Raw genomic sequence first — 19,000 nt, 5'->3', positions numbered from 1 at the left:
ATCACGTTTATTATTTTAGTCAAATTATCTCACTCCACTGGCAGATAATCTTGCTGGTTTCAATAAATTTCACTTGATACATGCCAGAATGACTTCTTTCAAGAAATCATCATAAAACAATCAAGAAAATATTGAAAATAGAAACTTTCTCCAAGACAATTTCACTTTTACAAAGTAAATGTCACATTATCCTGAAAACAAAGTAAAAATATTGAAACTGGTACAATCATCTGCCAGTTCAGTAAGATGATTTCACAAAAAAAACCTTTTAAAATAAGCTTGATGACTCTGGATACAAGATGAGATAACTTAACAAGTTTGTCAGTTTTTGCAGTGCTGCAAGTCGTTGCTTTCAACCGTCGAGTCCTTCACACAGTTATTCCCATAAGATATGCATGGAGCATCACTGCACCTAAAGTGCTTCCGCCAGACATAGCAGTTAAATCTGAAAGTGGTCCGTCTTTCCCTAAAACCCCATTTGGACGTAGGTGGAAATTACCAGAAATGATGTGTTTCTGGATTAGTGTTCTAGAGTGTACAGGCTGGAAACACACCTGTTCCTGCTGGTTGAAAAGCAGTATTAATGTCACACTTACACTGCCACTGAAATCTGCTGTTTTCACACATTATCACATGTGACTCATATCTGATCCGTGGGTTTAGACACAAGTGACATGTGGGCTGAGATTTCCACATATGAAAAAATCTGATATTATGTGACTTTTTGCTGTTTACGCCTTGAGCAGTAAATCAGATACGTAGCGGATGTGTAAAAAAATTGGACTTGTGTCACTTCAAATGTGTGGTGTAATTGTATAGATTTTCAAGTCTTAGTTTGGTTTGGGTGGTTCAGAATGTGTGATTGGCTGATACAAAGGCATACTCTATAATGCTAGATGGCGTTTCGCGGGGACGTTAATATCGATATCATCGCATATGATGTCATATCACCCCCCTGCTCCTCCTCTCTCTCTCTCCCACACACCTCCTTTTCTTTCTTCCAAGTTCTCTCCTCCCTTCCTCTGTTCCTTATCCACTTCCTGTCCTGCCCAACTCCTCCTGCTCTTCTTTACTCCTTTTTTCTCCCTCCTCTTTACTTGCCATCTCCTTCATTTGTTCACCCTTCTGTCTAGTAATACCAGAGGTCAAGATAATGCAAAGCAACTTCACTGCATCTTCACCAGACAACCATCTTGAACGTCACAGTGCTATCTACCTAAATTATTGCTCCACTTATTGTACAATGTTGTCATACAAAAAGCAGAAATACCATTACCGTAAGACTATTTTGTAATTCACTTGTTCTCAAACATGGTAGATTTCACAGGCGCACATAAGAGTTTCGAGTATTGATGGGCATCTCTATCAATCTTCTGTGTATACAGCACATGAACACACATACATACACTCACACCACACATACCCCCTAATGTGTTACATACACTACATGCAAGTACAACGTGCACAAATAAACACATTCCTAACATATGTGTGTATCATATACATCTTTCTCTTTCTTGTCCTTTTACTCACATCCCACAAACATATACAATAATTAACCATTTCTGAATATGCCTGTAAATCCAATCCATGTTATAAATGAAGTATATGTATGTACTAACCAAGAGTAAACTTTAAATAGAAAGGTTTACGCAATGCCACCGCTTAACCCCAATCCTCACCATGTCAGCCTCTGATTCATTATTCACATTATTTGAAACACTGATGCAAGGATCCAATGTCTTATGGATCTGCAATAATTACACTAAAGAGGAAGGAAGCAGCGATGGTCTGGTCTAACCTCATAGAAGGAGAAGTTGGACAATATTGGCACGAAATTACATTTCTTTTTCACCTGTCTGATGAGGTATAAATCTTTATTTTAGTGCTGAGTACACTCCTCTACCATGGACACACTCAAGGTGATGACAGAACTTTCTCTATTCTCTTTATCTATTCATTCACTCAAGATGAATCTCCACCTATCACTCTTCATCGCTTTCCCTTTCTATCTCTACATTTTTCCATACATATCATTTCACTGTATGTTTCTGCACAACTTATGACTAAGTTTGTCAAATCGTATATTGCTCAAAACAAAACAATTTCTAGTATTTAGTTTTTCTTCTAATTGTGTAGTGCTGTATGTTTTTGTGTAGGGAGAACAGATGCTGTGCTGACCCTTGAACCCAACCGGTCCCATGTATTTACTGGAGAGTCTGTTACATTCATATGTGACATGAGGGAAGGACAGGACACTGACTGGTGGTACAAAATCAACAAGGATGGTCAACAATTTGTTGGATTCTCTGAGCATAAACGCTACACATTACAACCTCTAGCAACAGGTGACAGTGGTGAATACCAGTGTACTGGTATTTACAAACGTAACAGAAACCATAAAAAATAAAGTAATAAAGTCACTCTGATTGTATCAGGTAAGTCATCAAACTTATTATCACTACCATCTTGTTTACCATCACCTATAGCACTTATATATGAGTCATTAAGGATGTTGTCCAACCCATGGATATATATGATAATAACCCTGTTTGGTACTGTGCTTGTATGATGTATAAATGTAATTATGATTTTAATCTTTCCACTGTAAGATTTTTTTTTGATTCAGACCCCTTAAATGATGACCAGTTTCACTAACTGTATTTTTTGAAAACGTGTTTAGTAGGTATAAAGCTAAGCAGATAGTGTAATCCAACATAATATTCTTTGGTGTAAAGAACTAACCATCATACACATAACCATGAGGGATAAGATAACAAAAAAGAGAAGAAGGGCAGTTCATTTCTCACAATAAAGAGATTCACATATTTATAAGTGGACTTGCACAACAAACTATCTGCTACAGTTCTTTGTTGTGTGAACTGCGGAAATTCACTTATTTCTAAAGAATACCAGAATCTTTAAAGTGATACCGATACCAATGAAGGACTTAATTCAATACCTGTCATGTGAATGAAAGTATCCAAATGTTTTTTACCCTAATAGGGGGTATTTGAATTATAAAAAATATTTATTAACTAACTTCATGCAATTAATTATTCATTTAGACATTGTAAATTTAAAAATCTTTTATGATAAGTAGAATTCAAATGACAACAATATAAATAAAACTGAAGAAGGCTTGTGGTGATTGGCTGCGAGCAAAACCATAGAAATACAGTAGCCAGTTTTTCTAGATCTGGGTATAAAAAGGACTGAAAGATGGTATCGATTGACTGGAGTAGTAGTAGTATCGATTATCAGGCCAAGACCCCATGCTGTTGTTGTGTTTGTGGGAATAACAAACACAACAACAGTGACATATGCGTGGTGTTACATCATAGAAAAATGTCATCTTTTTTCGCTTTAATCTTAACAGCACGTAGACCTAAGGCCACACTGAGTGCTGACAAAACAGCCATACCAGTAGGGGGCAGTGTGACCCTGACCTGCTCTGTGCAGGAATCTTCTAGCTGGAAGTACTACTGGTACAGAAAGGAGAAAGACTCTGAACCCCTGACCACAGAAGATGATGATCCCAACTCAAATAAAATCAGCGTCTCACAGGAAGGACTCTACTGGTGCAGAGGAGCGAGAGGAGACTCGGTTTACTACACAGAGTACAGTGACTCAATACGCACTGATAAAAATGCGTATTGCCTCAAGGCAAAATGTTGCATATTTTTAGCTTTAAATATCTCATAATATCTCTGCTCTCAGTTTGACCTCTGATTGTGTGTCTTTCAGATCGTCGCTCATCAGCTTCTGTCACAGTGAGTCCCAACAGAACGCAGCACTTCTCCTCTGAGTCTGTCTCACTGAGCTGTGAGGGAAACTCTACTGAGTGGACAGTGAAGAGGTTTACTGAGAGAGGACACTTGACCTGACACACTGTTCAACTTACTGGGGGTCAATGACTGGATCCAAATGCAACATCGTCAACATACGGTCTAGTGCAGTGTACTGGTGTGAGTCTGGCTCAGGAGAGTTCAGCAACGCAGTCAACATCACTGTACAGTGTGCATTTCAATTACACTTTTTCTTTTATTGAAATTATTTTCAACATTCAACTAAATCATTCAACGTTTCATTATATTTTCTTGGCAAACTCCTAATGTGGACATATGAAGGGTTTCCAAAATGCCACACACCTATGTATTCATTTAAAAAAAAGAAAATCTATCAAATATATCACTCTTTAAGCAAGTGTCTTAAGGTAGCTGATAATTTAAACCTGCAATAAGCGATATCAGACCTTATAACCAATCCTGAAACTAATGTGTGTGGAGTTTTCATTGAGACATAATGATATAAACCAATATTCTGCTGTTTTCACCTCTTTTCTAAAGCTTGTTGTCAAATTCTGCTCCGTAACGAAGCTCCTCCTGATCCATTCAGTAACTTTTAACTTTTTTAAAAACTAGCTTGGCTCCTCCCTCGCTGTTTAAAAGCGGCGCTCTCCCCCTCCCATCCCTGAAAACGATTCTTGTGAGGGTAGAATCGATGCAGCCAGTGAGAAAACTTGTTAAACTAGTAAACTTGCTACCTACCTCTTCACTTGTCATTGTTGGACATGTAACCTTCAGCGACACTGGTAACTCCGTAGGTACGGTTAGCGTAGCTATTAGCCTTTATCCTTCCATTTGTCCTTCTTACGGTGATGCCCCACTTAACATGAATTGCTTAGTGAACAATTCCACCTCTATTCATTTTCTATGGGATGCGAGTAATTCGCTGCGCTGAGCATGCTGGGATAGCTTGCGGCGCAGACCAAGCTCGCGGTACGGTGAATAGGGCGGGACAAAAGTTGAGCTCAAATGAACTTTATGCAAATGCACGCGGTGTTCGCGTCTCGAGAGCCAATCACTTTCGAGGCACCCACACACTCACCCTCTTTTTATCCTCCTGGTCGGTAAAGCGTATATTGAGATAATCTGGAAAAATTGTCACAAATTGTAAACTTTCACGGTTGAGTAGCCTTATTGCGGTTGTCCTTCAAAGTTGGCTAAAAAGAGGGTGAGTGTGTGGGTGCTCAGCAGAGGTATAGCATACTGATGGTGATGTCACACCCACACAGGTGTGATTTATTTGGTATAATGCTCTCGACCCGAGGGCAGATAGTCAAATGGGTCCAGGTTCACTTTTATTCATAAAACTGTGTTTACATACGTAAGGTTAGAGTAAAGAGACGGGGAAAGGCCACAAATATTATCATCCCTCTGTTCCATATTCATAGCCAGTTCTCCCAGATCGTACCTAAACATAACAAACACCGTTCTTTATGTAAGTTTCACACTGCTGAACCAAACCAAGCCAGTACTTTCCACTGTTGGCTCTACAGTATGAAAAGACTATTGATGCCGTTTCTTACACCTGGGTCTTGACTAACCAAAATGTGATACTAACATCTACAAAACAACCCAAGGCTCTAATATGAATCAAAATGGTATAGCTTTGCTTACATCTATCTCTAAAATGATTCATTTGACCTTGCCTTTATTTTCACTGACCTGTAGGTGATGCTAATGTCTATGAAACTATCAAAGCCTCTGAAGACACTCAAAATGGTACAGTATTTACTTTATGATTAACATGGAGCAGTTGGAAATGCTAGAATCACAGAAATTAGGTGAATAACTGATTGATTTAAATCAATATTTCAGGCGGACCTGCAGTTGAATCCAGTGACATCACCTTTTCTTCGATTGAACTCAGAAACGTTCACAAGAAAGGTGAGTACACAAATTATAAACATGAAATGAATACAGAACAGCCAGCAATGCCTAAATGTACCTAAAAGAACGCAGGTGGTGTTTTTTTTTATTTTTTTTTTTAAATACATTCATCTGATCATCCTCAACAGGGAAGTATGCTGATCCAGCAGAGAGCTCTGTCTATGAAAATAGGATCAACAGGTAAAGTTATATATGATCCTCCCTAACTTTCAGCCTGCTAGCTCATTTACATAAACTTCACTGATACTGTATCACAGCATCATTACTAATTATACCAGATGTAATCCTGGGTCAGGATGCAGTTCAAATCACCTCAGTCACTTTGGCTGTTTGCTTTGGGTCGTTAATGCCCAGATAATTCTAATAATGAGACAATTAAAATACTTCCAAGGTGTCAGATAAGTTTCAGCCAATCGCTTAACAGTTTTTGTTTGTCTGTTCATATATGTATCCATATTGTGTCCATGAGTGTCATGCCCATTCAACTAAAGGGGCATGTGCCCTCTCCAATATCTCCATACCATCTCTTACATGTGAAATAAAACAGAATTCTTTGTTGCTTTTCTTTTCTACTGTCTAGTCATGGTGTTTCAGGTTGTGTGGTAGATCATACCTTGGCAATTAACCCTCACTTCCTCAGTTTCTCACACAAATGAGTTGACACCATCAGAGATAGCTGTGTTTAAAAAAACAATTTATTGCTAACAATATCTGTGTCAATGGTTATGTTCTCTATTGATTTGCATTGTGAACTTGTTTCTGCAACTGCCCCCTCAAAAACTCTGGGTGCACTATATGACACCCGGTAGCTGCTGTGAGCTCTGGTGTCAGTGTGGTTACAACACTGTCTAAATTCAGCTATCACAGCAACATTTCTCATGTATGTGTAAAGAAAAACTGGGAAATTGAGTTGTTTTCACTCACAAGAAGTGACTTAGCTTGTTTCTTCTCCGTCTCTACTTACCAGACAATTATTAAATGATGCAAATATCAGTTTTAACTGTTAAGATCAAATATCACAGTTTATCACGTCTGCTTAACAAATGAGTCTTGAAATTTCCCTTCTGTACTAGAAGAATCATATGTGACCTGTGCCCAGGTTTACACCCACCTGCAGTTTGTAGTGTTAGTGTGCAACATATTGCTCTCAGACACAGTTTAACGTGACTTCTGTGTCCTCCACAAATACGCTGTGTTTTATTCATTTCAATGCCAACTCTTGTAACCAGGGAGCTAGCTAGTGATCATTCATGTTTTCTCCTGTTTTATTGTTATGTATATATACTATTGTGGAGAAAACTATTCAGACAGTATACATGCATTGGTAACTGTTGTAGGTATGAGTACTTTGGGCATTACCATAGTGTTATAGCTGTAATCAGGGCAAATTGGAACTGTAATTTACTGAGCTAAAGGTTAAAACTGAGTATTTGGAGACCAAGAATCAAAGTGCTGTGGGTCTTTGCACATCCATTTATGTGTCTATTACATTAATGTTTACTCTCCATTCACAGAAGTATCAACTCCTGCGGGAACTGAAGCTACTGGTTATTCTGAAGTCAAACTGGGAAGCGCAGATGGTAAAAATTATAGAGCTAATGCTGCCATATCATATACATATTTTGTCTTGTTTTTTGAATGCTGCATTCTACAGATAATTAAATGAGTTACAACCGAATGTAAAATGTCAGACAGCACCCGAACATTTACAATGATTTTGTTCCAGGTCCGTAAAGAGAAATGCGTCAGACAACCAAACAAGAGAGACATGGATTACAAGAAAACATGAAAAGTTAAACACATTCTTACTTACATGACACACTGTATCATTTACAGTGTACAGATGTGTGTGTGCATACTATAATTGCACGCATCTCTGCTATTCAAATATCGCACATGCATTTTCTATACCTGCTTATTCCTATTCAGGGTCAGGGCTGGAGCCTATCCCAGCATGCATTGGGCGGAAGGCAGGGAAACATGCACATTATTTTGTACAGAATTTATATGATAGTAGATCATTAATACAGACAGGTGATGTAGTTGAATGAAGTTTGTTGTTCCCAGCACAAACTGCAGGACCACTGAGAGGTTTTGTAATTTTAAGAGTTTATACATATCTACAATATATATACTGTATATTTTGTCACATTATTTTTTAAAGCTGCACGAGGGAACTTCATATATAAGCAGCTCCAAATGGCAGGGAGAGGTAACAGTTTGAGAAATTGACCTGTGACCTGTGATCACTTTATACCAAAGGATACCAAAGGGACCAGAGAGGCAAAAGATCTAAAGCTGGTGAGTCCAGCTTTCTCTGAGTGCTGCTCACTGCTGATCAGCAGACAGTTTGTATTTAGCTCTTTAGTTTTGATTCATCACTTCCTGTGGGTGGAGAAGTGTCCAGACCTGCCACCAGAATATCATTTGGGCAAATAGTGAGAATCTGCTGGATCTCCATTAGATGGGATGGGACGCTCTTTTCTCTTGCAGCCCCTTGCAGGGTGTATTTTTACATAAAAATCTTTCCTAGTGCAGCTTTAAGTCAGTAACTTATTCAGTGTTAGGTGTGAAAGCCCAGGGATTTCCAGAATTGTTTTTTCATGTGTAATGAACTGATGTCAACGAGAACATTTATGAGTTTTCCTCTGTCCTTTTAAAACTGTATAGATAGATAAGTATTTATTTATCATGGAGGGAAAATGAATTCATTTTTTAATTCATTTCATTGTAAAGCTTGGTTTTTCACCAGTTTATGCAACAATAAACATTTATTTCTTCAGCAAGCTGTCAGTAGTGTTTTTATATCGATATGATAATTTTCTCCTTCCAGCCATGTTTAATCTGTTCTATAATCCTCCATGTATTATTGATCAGTCAAGTATAATCGTCCCCTTGAGGGGCAGCAGTAGCCTAGAGGTTGGAGAAGTGGGCTTGTGACCGCAACACAACCATCACACCAGAAGAGGGAGTGGGATCCAAGCAACCTCCGAAAGCAGCTGCACTCTGCTGCCTTTTACAGTTACCAGTCGCGACCGCCCCGCTGGAAATTTGTGGCAGCAGCAGTAACCTGTAAGCCATCAGCTGGCCTATAAATGTTAGTGGTACTCCAGGCATTTCAGATATGCACAGTTCAATGAGGACTTCATGAAAATCCAAGCGGCATCTACACATGCTGATGCTTTGTAAGAGAAGTAATAGTCATAGTTTCTAATAGTTGGAGAAATGAACTCCATGGACTTGTGAATGGAAGGTCGCTAATTTGAACCCCATGTGCCCCATGTGATCCTCTCCTCTCCTTCACTGACTTCTCTGAACCTTGAGCAAGGCACATAATCCCCAATTACTCCAATATACCTGTTCAGTTCAGGGCCCAACAGTATTGGGCAGGTCCTTATGTGAATATGTGTGATTGTGTGAAGCCAGATGCTACTGAAGAAGACCATATGGTAAGAAGCTTTTTTTTTTTTTTTACAGTTAATAATAGGAATCAAAGGGAGAGTAATCAAAAAAAGTCTGACACCTTTTGAGTGGTGAGTTTAAAGTGGAGAGCTTTAGTTTGGACAAACTCACACTGGCATGAAATGTAATATCTGTCTCACCGCAGTTCGCTGTCTCTCTCTTCCTACGCAGAAGTTTTAAGCTTGAAGTGAAGTGAATAGGAAGTCTGCTTCTGACAACTATGAATAGCCCAGTGACAAACACTGGGCTAAGGTGGTATGAAAACAGACTCCAGTGTCTTTGCAAACAACCATCTAGATTACTACAAAGCCAAGACAGCCAACAATTGCGACCAGCTACAGCTGACAGTAACTAAGCTGAGCAATTACAAACAAAAGCACACAGAATAATAACTAATACTACAATATAACAATGAAAAGTGAAATCAAATGACCAATTGCAGCTCACTATTACAACTTAACAACTAACGTTACTGCTAACATCGGGCTACAATGCCGACTATAGTAACGTTACATCCACAACAAAGGATTAAGCCAACTTACAACAAAGACATCCAACCAACAAAATGCAAAACCTTCATCAATCTAATGTTGTAAATTGCAGCCGTAAGCTATGAGCCATCAGCTGGCCTATAAACGTTAGTACTCCAGGCATTTCAGACATGCGCAGTCCAACAAGGACTTAATGAAAATCCTACAGGCCCGTGCCATCAGCATATGCAGATACTTGCCCTTCTGCCAAGCATAAAAAGCTGCTCAGGAGCAATTACTCCAATATACCAGTTCAGTGCAGGTCCTTATGTGAATATGTGTGACTGTGTGTCTGTGAAGCCAGATGCTACTGAAGGAAACCATAGGGTAAGAAGCTTTTTTTTTTTTTTTTTACAGATAATATGCCAATCAAAGGGAGACTACTCCATTTGTTTGAACAGAAAATAACACTATTGTTGTGTACTTTATTAAAATCTGACACCTTTTGAGTGGTGAGCTTTGAGGGGAAGTGGTGACCACTTCCTCCTCCTCTTACTGTCTGCATCTTGTTCTCCTGGCCGACCCTCCATGATCTGTTTGAGATCAGTCTTGTTTACACGGCTAACTTTCTTCTTCTAACCCCTCTGCTCCTCCTCTCTCTCTCCCACGCACCTCTTTTTCTTTCTCCCAAGTTCTCTCCTCCCTTCCTCTGTTCCTTATCCACTTCCTCTCCTACCCAACTCCTCCTGCTCTTCTTTACTCCTTTTTTCTCCCTCCTCTTTACTTGCCATCTCCTTCATTTGTTCACCCTTCTGTCTAGTAATACCAGAGGTCAAGATAATGCAAAGCAACTTCACTGCATCTTCACCAGACAACCATCTTGAACGTCACAGTGCTATCTACTTCAATTATTGCTCCACTTATTGTACAATGTTGCCATAAAAAATGTCTTATGGATCTGCAATAATTACATGTATTTTCTGTGCCTGCAATCATACATATAAAAATTATGTCTTGGTCAAACTAAACGTTGTTTTGTGAGCTCGTCCAATAAAGAGGAAGGAAGCAGCGATGGTCTAAACTAAGTTGGACAAACTCATACTGACATGAAGTGTCATTTCTTTTTCACCGCAGCTCGCTGTCTCTCTCTTCCTGCACAGAAGTTTTAAGCTCACTCTGTATAGGAAGTGGAAAAGTTTGTCAGAAGCAGAGCGACAGAGTGGCTGAGCTGGACGTGAGGATGGGGCGCACCTCGCTCAGTGTGCTTGTGTTATTCTGTGAGTACAACAGTGATTTTCTGTGTTCGAATGGTACAGAATAATGAAAATGTTGTGGTGAAAAGAACGGAGCATCAGTGGTTTGTCTAATTTCTTTGTCACTGAGAGTTTGAATAGAGCAGAGTCTTGTGGGTGTAATCGATATGGCAACTGTGCTATCCAAGCAGTTGCCATTGATGAAACTCAAGCTGTTTTGCCTTTGTTGATTGTCATTTTGACAGTTTGATAGTGTCTGATGAGGTATCAATCTTTATTTTAGTGCTGAGTACACTCCTCTACCATGGACACGCTCAAGGTGATGACAGAACTTTCTTTATTCTCTTTATCTATTCATTCACTCAAGATGAATCTCCACCTATTATTCTTTATTGCTTCCTCTTCCTATCTCTACATTTTTCCATACAAATCATTTCACTGTATGTTTCTGCACAACTTATGACTAAGTGTGTCAAATCGTCTATTGCTCAAAACAAAACTATTTCCAGTATTTATTTTTTCTTCTAATTGTGTAGTGCTGTATGTTTTTGTGTTGGGAGAACAGATGCTGTGCTGACCCTTGAACCCAACTGGTCCCATGTATTTACTGGAGAGTCTGTTACATTCATATGTGACATGAGGGAAGGACAGGACACTGACTGGTGGTACAATATCAACTGGAATGGTCAAGAATTTGTCAGAAACTCTGAGCATAAAAGCTACACATTACAATCTCTAGCAACAGGCGACAGTGGTGAATACCAGTGTACTGGTATTCACAAACATTATACATACCATGAAAGAAAGAGCAATAAAGTCACTCTGACTGTATCAGGTAAGTCAACAAACTTATTATCACTACCATCTTGTTTACCATCACCTATAGCACTTATATATGAGTCATTAAGGATGTTGTTCAACCCATGGAGATATATGATAATAAGCCTGTTTAGTGCTGTGCTTGTATGATGTATAAATGTAATTATGATTTTAATCTTTACAGTGTAAGAATTTTTTAGATTCAAACCCCTTAAATGCTGACCAGAGTTGATAGCTGTATTATTTATACCACTTTTCAACTGAAAATGTGTGTTTAGTAGGTATAAAGCTAAGCAGATGGTGTAATCCAGCATATTCTTTGGTGTAAAGAACTAACCATCACACATAACCATGAGGGATAAAATAACAAAAAAGAGAAGAAGGGCAGAGTTCATTTCTTACAATAAAGAGATTCACATATTTATAAGTGGACTTGCACAACAAACTATGTGGTGCAGTCTTCTGTTGTGTGAACTGTATGGGGAAATTAACTTATATATTTCTAAAGTAGGCTTATCATTAATTGATGGAAATTCTAAAGAGGGTGAATCTGTATATTGATTATAATTAAAAAATAATATAATGTAGAATTCTGATAGCACACTTTCAAACGTCCTGAGTGCATTATGTGATATGCTGTCACAACACTTGCTCAACATATATAGTATGACGTATGTGATCACGTGACTGAGCATTGTAACATTACATCAAGAATTCAAACTCCTTAAAAAGAACTGGTCTGGACCTTTCCTCGCTGATTGTGCAATATTAATCTGAACAGAGAGTCAGATCAGGTCAACTGGATGATGTAATAAATCTGTGTGTTCATGACTGCCTACAGCTACTCTGACCTATGAAGTCTAAATATAGACTGGACCTGGAAATGATACAGAGGAAAGACTCTAACTCAGATTGTCTTCTCTGGTAGATAACATACAATAAGACACAAGAAAGAGTATCTGGGTGGCACTGTCTCTCCAGAGACACTTGTACTCCTGTTTAAATCTTTTTCAAAATGTTCTACTTTACTCATAAGAATGACTTCAGCTAGAATGTCTCTTCTATACCATTTAGAGGTCCAGCCTATATGTTTCTATATGGTTACAATTAATTAATAACAATTAATGCAAGTTCAAGTCAAATCTCAAGTGTTTGAGGGACAAGTCTGAGTCAAGGCTCAAGTCTTTGGTCATGAGTCTCAGACGTCTGCTTAAACCACAACATGGTTATTTCTAAGAGCAGAGAATTTAAGGCCAGCTGATTACATGATGTTTTATTTAGCTATGTGTACATGAGGCATTGGTTAAATAGAATGATGATGTACTGTAACCCAAACAAAGGTACTGACAGGAACCACAAGTGTACAGTACAGGATCAATTAACACAATGCAAGCTCGGCTTTTTAAAGTTTGAAAGTCTTTGTAACCAAATACTGTTGAAAACGGCACTGCAGCTGATGCCATTAGTCCTGGGCATCGTTTTGAAAATTACAATACCAGAACGAATACCAGAACCCTTAAAGTGAAACCGATACCCACAATAAGGTACTTAATTCAATGTGAATGAAAGATTTCAGTTTTGTAAAATGCCACAGCCCACCACCCCTCCTCATCCAAATGTTTGTCACACAAATAGATTTTGAAAATGTTCAAATTATTAAAATATTCATTAACTAACTTCATGCAATTAATTATTCAGTTGGACAGTGTAGTTTTCAAAGAGTGCAAGTCAAAAACTTGAGTTCCCATCCCTGGTGTAGTCAAAGTGTGGTGACACAGAGTAGCTGTCGGCAGAATTGAACTTGTACAGTATGTGAATACTCTATAGCTGTGTTTGTCTTCATATAGTGACTTTACTTGTAAAATGTTTTCCTTCTAAACCAACAGCAGTTAAACCAAAGGCCACACTGAGTGCTTACCCAACAGCCATACCAGCAGGAGGCAGAGTGACGCTGACCTGCTCTGTGGAGGGCTCTTCTGACTGGAAATACTACTGGTACAGACAAACCACAGACTCTGACACACTGATCATGGAAGATGGTGTAACCAACCTGAACAGAGCTATCAGTGTCTCAGACGGAGGACTCTACTGGTGCAGAGGAGGGAGAGGAGAACCGATTTTCTTCACACAGGACAGTGATGCAATCAGCATAAACAGAATTGGTGAGTTTGTTTTGGAATAAAACAACATGCATTCATGATTACCAAATTTGTTCTGTTGATTTTATATTTCTATTTGTATCGTAATTGGGGATTTTTGGTGTGAACAGTTAGCGACAGGGCTGTTGTGACCCTGCAACCCAACTGGCCTCAGATATACAATGGAGAGACCATCACTCTCAGATGTGAGATCCAGGGAGGAGACACTGAGTGGGAGTATGAATGGAGAACAACCAACTCATACAAACCTCCAAAACAAAATGAATACAGGATTAGCAGTGCTTATTCATACCACAGTGGAGACTACGAGTGTAAGGGCAGACAGAGAAGTGGACAGCAGTCTTCAACAGAGTGGAGCAGTGCCTTCAAATTGACAGTCAAATCATGTAAGTCAGATCATCTTTCATTCATACTGAAAATGCCAAGGATTCATTAAAAGGTTAATATAGATACCTTCATATTATATTATACTGTATATTTGGAGGCAGCACTTAAAGAAAAACTTACTAAATATGTTGTTCGGACAGCGTCCAAGCATTGCATGTAATACACTGACAAGACTAGCTAAGTTATACATCATGTCATATTTTAATTCTGAGAAAAATACTTTCCAACAGATAAACCCACGCCTGTCCTCACCGTCTCTCCTGTATGGCTGAGTCCTGGAGCCTCAGTAACTCTGAGCTGTGAGGTTGAAGGTTCATCTGCAGGATGGAGGTTCTACTGGTACAAGGCTGTTCCCAAACTATCAGACAACTCCTACACCTATGAGCTGCTGCCTGGTAGCAACGATGGGACTGCAGAGGGTTCCTACATCCTTCATGGACCGACACACACAGGAGGATATATGTGTAGAGCTGGGAGAGGAGACCCAGTGTTTTACACTCATAACAGTGAACCTAAGTTTATCTTGTCTGGAGGTGAGTGTGTTTCATTCATTCATTTATGGACAAGCCATCAGCCCATATAGCCAGCCTACAAGTTAGCCTCCTCCTCCACTCACTCACTCGCTGATTCTTTATCATTTCCCTCTTTCTCTCAATATCTCTCTCTTTCTTATGATATTGCTTTACTTCAGAATTAGAAGAGCACAGTTAAACCTCTTCAGCTCTAAAGATTCCAAAGATACCAAATACGTCATGCTGAATTACAGGGCAATGTGTATATAAATGATGCACAGGATACTTATGTTAGGTTACTTTAGGTAGGGTACTTTCATTCTTTGTTATCCAATGAAATGTAAAAAAAAAAACTTCTTTACTGTGTGAAAAGCCAGCGATAAGAAAACAATCCACAAAATTGAAATGATTAAATTGTTTTCTTTCCTGGTGTGAAATCAAGGCGAAGACACGCCACCAGGGTTAACACATTTTTCGAGGAAACAAATTTTGCCGTAACCCCCAATACTTCAGCCTCTGCAGGCTAGATGCCGTTTCAAGGTAGACAGTTTATCAAGATGAGTGACAAGTGTCGGGGCGGGAACTGAGGGGAGGAAGGCAGGACTAATAATACACTTCGCTGTCTCAAGGCAAAATGTTGCATATTTTTAGCTTTAAATATCTCATAATATCTCTGCTCTCAGTTTGACCTCTGATTGTGTGTCTTTCAGATCGTCGCTCATCAGCTTCTGTCACAGTGAGTCCCAACAGAACGCAGCACTTCTCCTCTGAGTCTGTCTCACTGAGCTGTGAGGGAAACTCTACTGAGTGGACAGTGAAGAGGTTTACTGAGGAAGGATACCTGACACACTGTTCATCTAACTGGGGGTCAATGACTGGATCCAAATGCAACATCGACAGCATATGGACTAGTGCAGTGTACTGGTGTGAGTCTGGCTCAGGAGAGTTCAGCAACGCAGTCAACATCACTGGACAGTGTGCGTTTCAATTAAATATATATTTTTTTTACATTCAATTAAGTCATTCAACATTTCATTATATTTTCCTGGCAAACTCCTAACATGTGGACATGTTTCCAAAGTGTTACATGCCTGTGTATTCATTAAAAAATCTATCACTCTTTCAGCAAGGGTCTTAAGGTAGCTTATAACTTAAATGATGTTCCATACTGAATTTTATTTTATAGCCAGTGATCTTTTGTTACAGTAGGTGTCCAACTTGAACTGCGGATTGGATTTGGATTGAAACTCTTCATATTTAATTTTCTGTTTCACAGATGGAAGTCTTATCCTGCTGAGTCCTGTCCATCCTGTGACTGAGGGAGATTCTGTGACTCTTGGCTGCAAATCCAGGACAGAACCATTACGTTATAATGTGGATTTCTATCGAAATGACAAACTCATCCAAAACGAAACCACAGGGGAGATGACTATCCATGCTGTGTCTAAGTCAGACGAAGGCTTCTACAAGTGTAAATACTCTAGAACAGAATCACCACAGAGTTGGATGGCAGTAAAATGTGAGTCGAATTAAAACAGCTTCTTCTGAGTTTTTTTTTTTTCATCAACTGTGTTACAATCAGAGATGGAAAGAGTAGTGAAGTTTTTTACTCAGGTGAAAGTACTGTTACTTCAAGCTAATCACCTAGGTTGGAGTAAGAGAACTTGTCTTATAAATTATTTAAGTAAATATGTATCTCACTAAAAAAAAAATGCAGGTAAATGACTGATTACTGAATTTACTCAGAGTAGCCTAGTAAAAGTACAGATTTTTAGTAGTGAAAAATAAACATCATTAAATCTACATAAATAAAGTCACTAGGGTAATTTCAATCACTTAATATTCCTGCTTTCAATGTTAGTCAGATGTGGACGTGACAAAGAGCTTTTAAGAGTTTAATCAAAACAATTTTTGTTGCGATTTCACTTTAAAATAAGTCAGTGTTCATATACTAGTGACATCACAGGTGTACTGTTTTAATAATACCTCTCTAGTTGCAGCGTCCAGGCCTGCAAGCTCTTCATTTCCTGTGTGGTTGATCATTGGACTGGTTACTGTCATTTTACTGATCATACTCCTGCTGCTGCTGTGTTGCTACAGAAAGTCCAAGGGTGAGATTTTTTTCTCGCATATATTAGAGGGATTACACTCTGATTATTCAAAATCACTGAACAATTCTCCCTTATGTCATGACACTGAATAGCTGAGGGACAATTTGTGAAGCAAGACTATATAACAACAAATGTGTTTTTCACAGATCCATGTTGTGGCAGGTAAGTACAGCACCAATTCTCTCATCTTAACCATAACAGTGGTAAATTCCATGTTATTTACTACATTTACTACATTTATTAGACCCATCCAGTCTCAGAGCACCAACCAGGGCTCCACTACAGACCAGAGAGAAGATCAAGAGAACGGACGGACTCCTCTCCATGGTCAGCCTTCAAACCGATCATGATTGCTCTTCAAGACTAATCAAAACCCTAACACTAACATTTATAACAATCACTTTCTAGTCAATGGAGACTGTTTCAAAGAACAACCCATAAGATTGGAACTTTTTGATGATCTATTTTTAAATCAAACAGTCAACCTGTTAGGTTGATGGTCAGAGAATTTGTTTATATAACCATCTGTTCTATGGCACAACATCGTACCTCGTAGATTGTACCTAAACATAATCAAACACTGTTTCACACTGTTGAACCAAACCAAGCCAGTACTTTCAAATGTTGGCTCTACAGTATGAAAATACTATTGATGCCATTTCTTACACCTGGGTCCTGACGAACCAACATTTGGTACTAACATCTACAAAACAATCAACAGCTCTAAAACAAATCTAAATGGTATAGCTTTGCTTTGCATCTATCTCTAAAACAATATGCCACACTCACATATAATTTGAGATGAGCTGTACTGACTGGAAACAGAATATTAAAAGTAACTTGCTCAGTGCTACAGACAGATTTGAACAAGATGTATGTTAGAAGAGATGGTGAAGTTGGTAAGATGGAATGAAAGTGATGAATTTGACCTTTATTTTTACTGACTTGTAGGTGATGCTTATGTCTATGAATCTATCAAAGGCTCTGAAGACACTGAAAATGGTACAGTATATACTTTATGATTAGCAAGGATCAGTTGGAAATGCTAGAATCACTGAAATTAACATGAGTAACTGATTGATTGAGATTCCAATAAGTAGAAAAATCTACATTTCAGGCGGACCTGCAGATGAATCCAATGACATCACCTATTCTTCAATTGAACTCAAAAACGTTCACAAGAAAGGTGAGTACACAAATTATAAACATGAAATGATACAGAATAGCCAGCAATGCCGAAATATATCTAAAAGAAAGTAGGTGTTTTTAAAAATACATTTATATGATCATCCTCAACAGTGAAGCATGTTGATCCAGCGGAGAGCTCGGTCTATTCTGATGTGAAGATAGGATCAACCACAGGTAAAATCATTTATTCATCATCCTCACTAACCTTTCAGCCACAAGCTCATTTACACAAACTTTTCACTGAAACTGTATCACAGCATCATTACTAATTATACCAGATGTAATCCTGGGTCAGGATGCAGTTCAAATCACCTCAGTCACTTTGGCTGTTTGCTTTGGGTCGTTAATGCCCAGATAATTCTAATAATGAGACAATTAAAATACTTCCAAGATGTCAGATAAGTTTCAGCCAATCGCTAGAGTAAAAATAAAGAGTTTTTATATTTGTTTATATACGTTTGTATCCATATTATATCCATGAGTGTCATGTCCATTCAAATCAAGGGGCATGTGCCCTCTCCAGTATTTCCATACCCTGCCATCTGACATGTAATAAAACATAAGTTTTTGTTGCTTTTCTTGTAGTCTAGCCATGATGTTTCAGATTGTGTAATAGATCATACCCCTCCTCACTTTCTCAGTTTCTTACACAAACGAGCTTACAGATAGCTGTTTCAAAACGCAATCTCTCGTCAACAATAGCTGTGTAAATGGTTATGTTCTCTACTGCATTGTGAACTTGTTTCTGTAACTGCCCCCTCAAAAATGATGGGTGCACTATGTCCCTGCATATGACACCTCCTAGTTGCTGTGTGTAAACACATTAACTCTGGTGTCAATGTGGTGACAACACAAATTCAGCTATCACAAGCAACTGATCTCATGTATGTGTAATGAAGAACTG

General features: G+C 38.6%; 1 protein-coding gene across 1 annotated transcript in view; it reads left to right on the top strand.

Moving 5' to 3' along the window:
• The first annotated feature begins 2,239 nt into the window (after nucleotides 1-2,239).
• The window catches only part of LOC139914509 (uncharacterized), a 32,911-nt gene continuing 16,150 nt past the window's right edge, over nucleotides 2,240-19,000 (top strand). Inside the window, exons 1-14 of the mRNA XM_078281827.1 lie at nucleotides 2,240-2,348; nucleotides 3,380-3,620; nucleotides 3,748-3,773; nucleotides 13,626-13,901; nucleotides 14,009-14,284; nucleotides 14,516-14,818; nucleotides 15,508-15,774; nucleotides 16,074-16,316; nucleotides 16,792-16,908; nucleotides 17,055-17,070; nucleotides 17,153-17,235; nucleotides 17,860-17,910; nucleotides 18,026-18,094; nucleotides 18,208-18,270. Coding sequence (XP_078137953.1) covers nucleotides 2,240-2,348; nucleotides 3,380-3,620; nucleotides 3,748-3,773; nucleotides 13,626-13,901; nucleotides 14,009-14,284; nucleotides 14,516-14,818; nucleotides 15,508-15,774; nucleotides 16,074-16,316; nucleotides 16,792-16,908; nucleotides 17,055-17,070; nucleotides 17,153-17,235; nucleotides 17,860-17,910; nucleotides 18,026-18,094; nucleotides 18,208-18,270 — 2,140 coding nt within the window. The remainder of the gene's footprint in view (nucleotides 2,349-3,379; nucleotides 3,621-3,747; nucleotides 3,774-13,625; nucleotides 13,902-14,008; nucleotides 14,285-14,515; nucleotides 14,819-15,507; nucleotides 15,775-16,073; nucleotides 16,317-16,791; nucleotides 16,909-17,054; nucleotides 17,071-17,152; nucleotides 17,236-17,859; nucleotides 17,911-18,025; nucleotides 18,095-18,207; nucleotides 18,271-19,000) is intronic.

Source organism: Centroberyx gerrardi, chromosome 23, assembly GCF_048128805.1.
Source record: "Centroberyx gerrardi isolate f3 chromosome 23, fCenGer3.hap1.cur.20231027, whole genome shotgun sequence".
Lineage (NCBI taxonomy): Eukaryota > Metazoa > Chordata > Actinopteri > Beryciformes > Berycidae > Centroberyx > Centroberyx gerrardi.
Note: the sequence above shows the minus strand (reverse complement) of the source record. Positions and strands in the feature narration are given on the sequence as shown.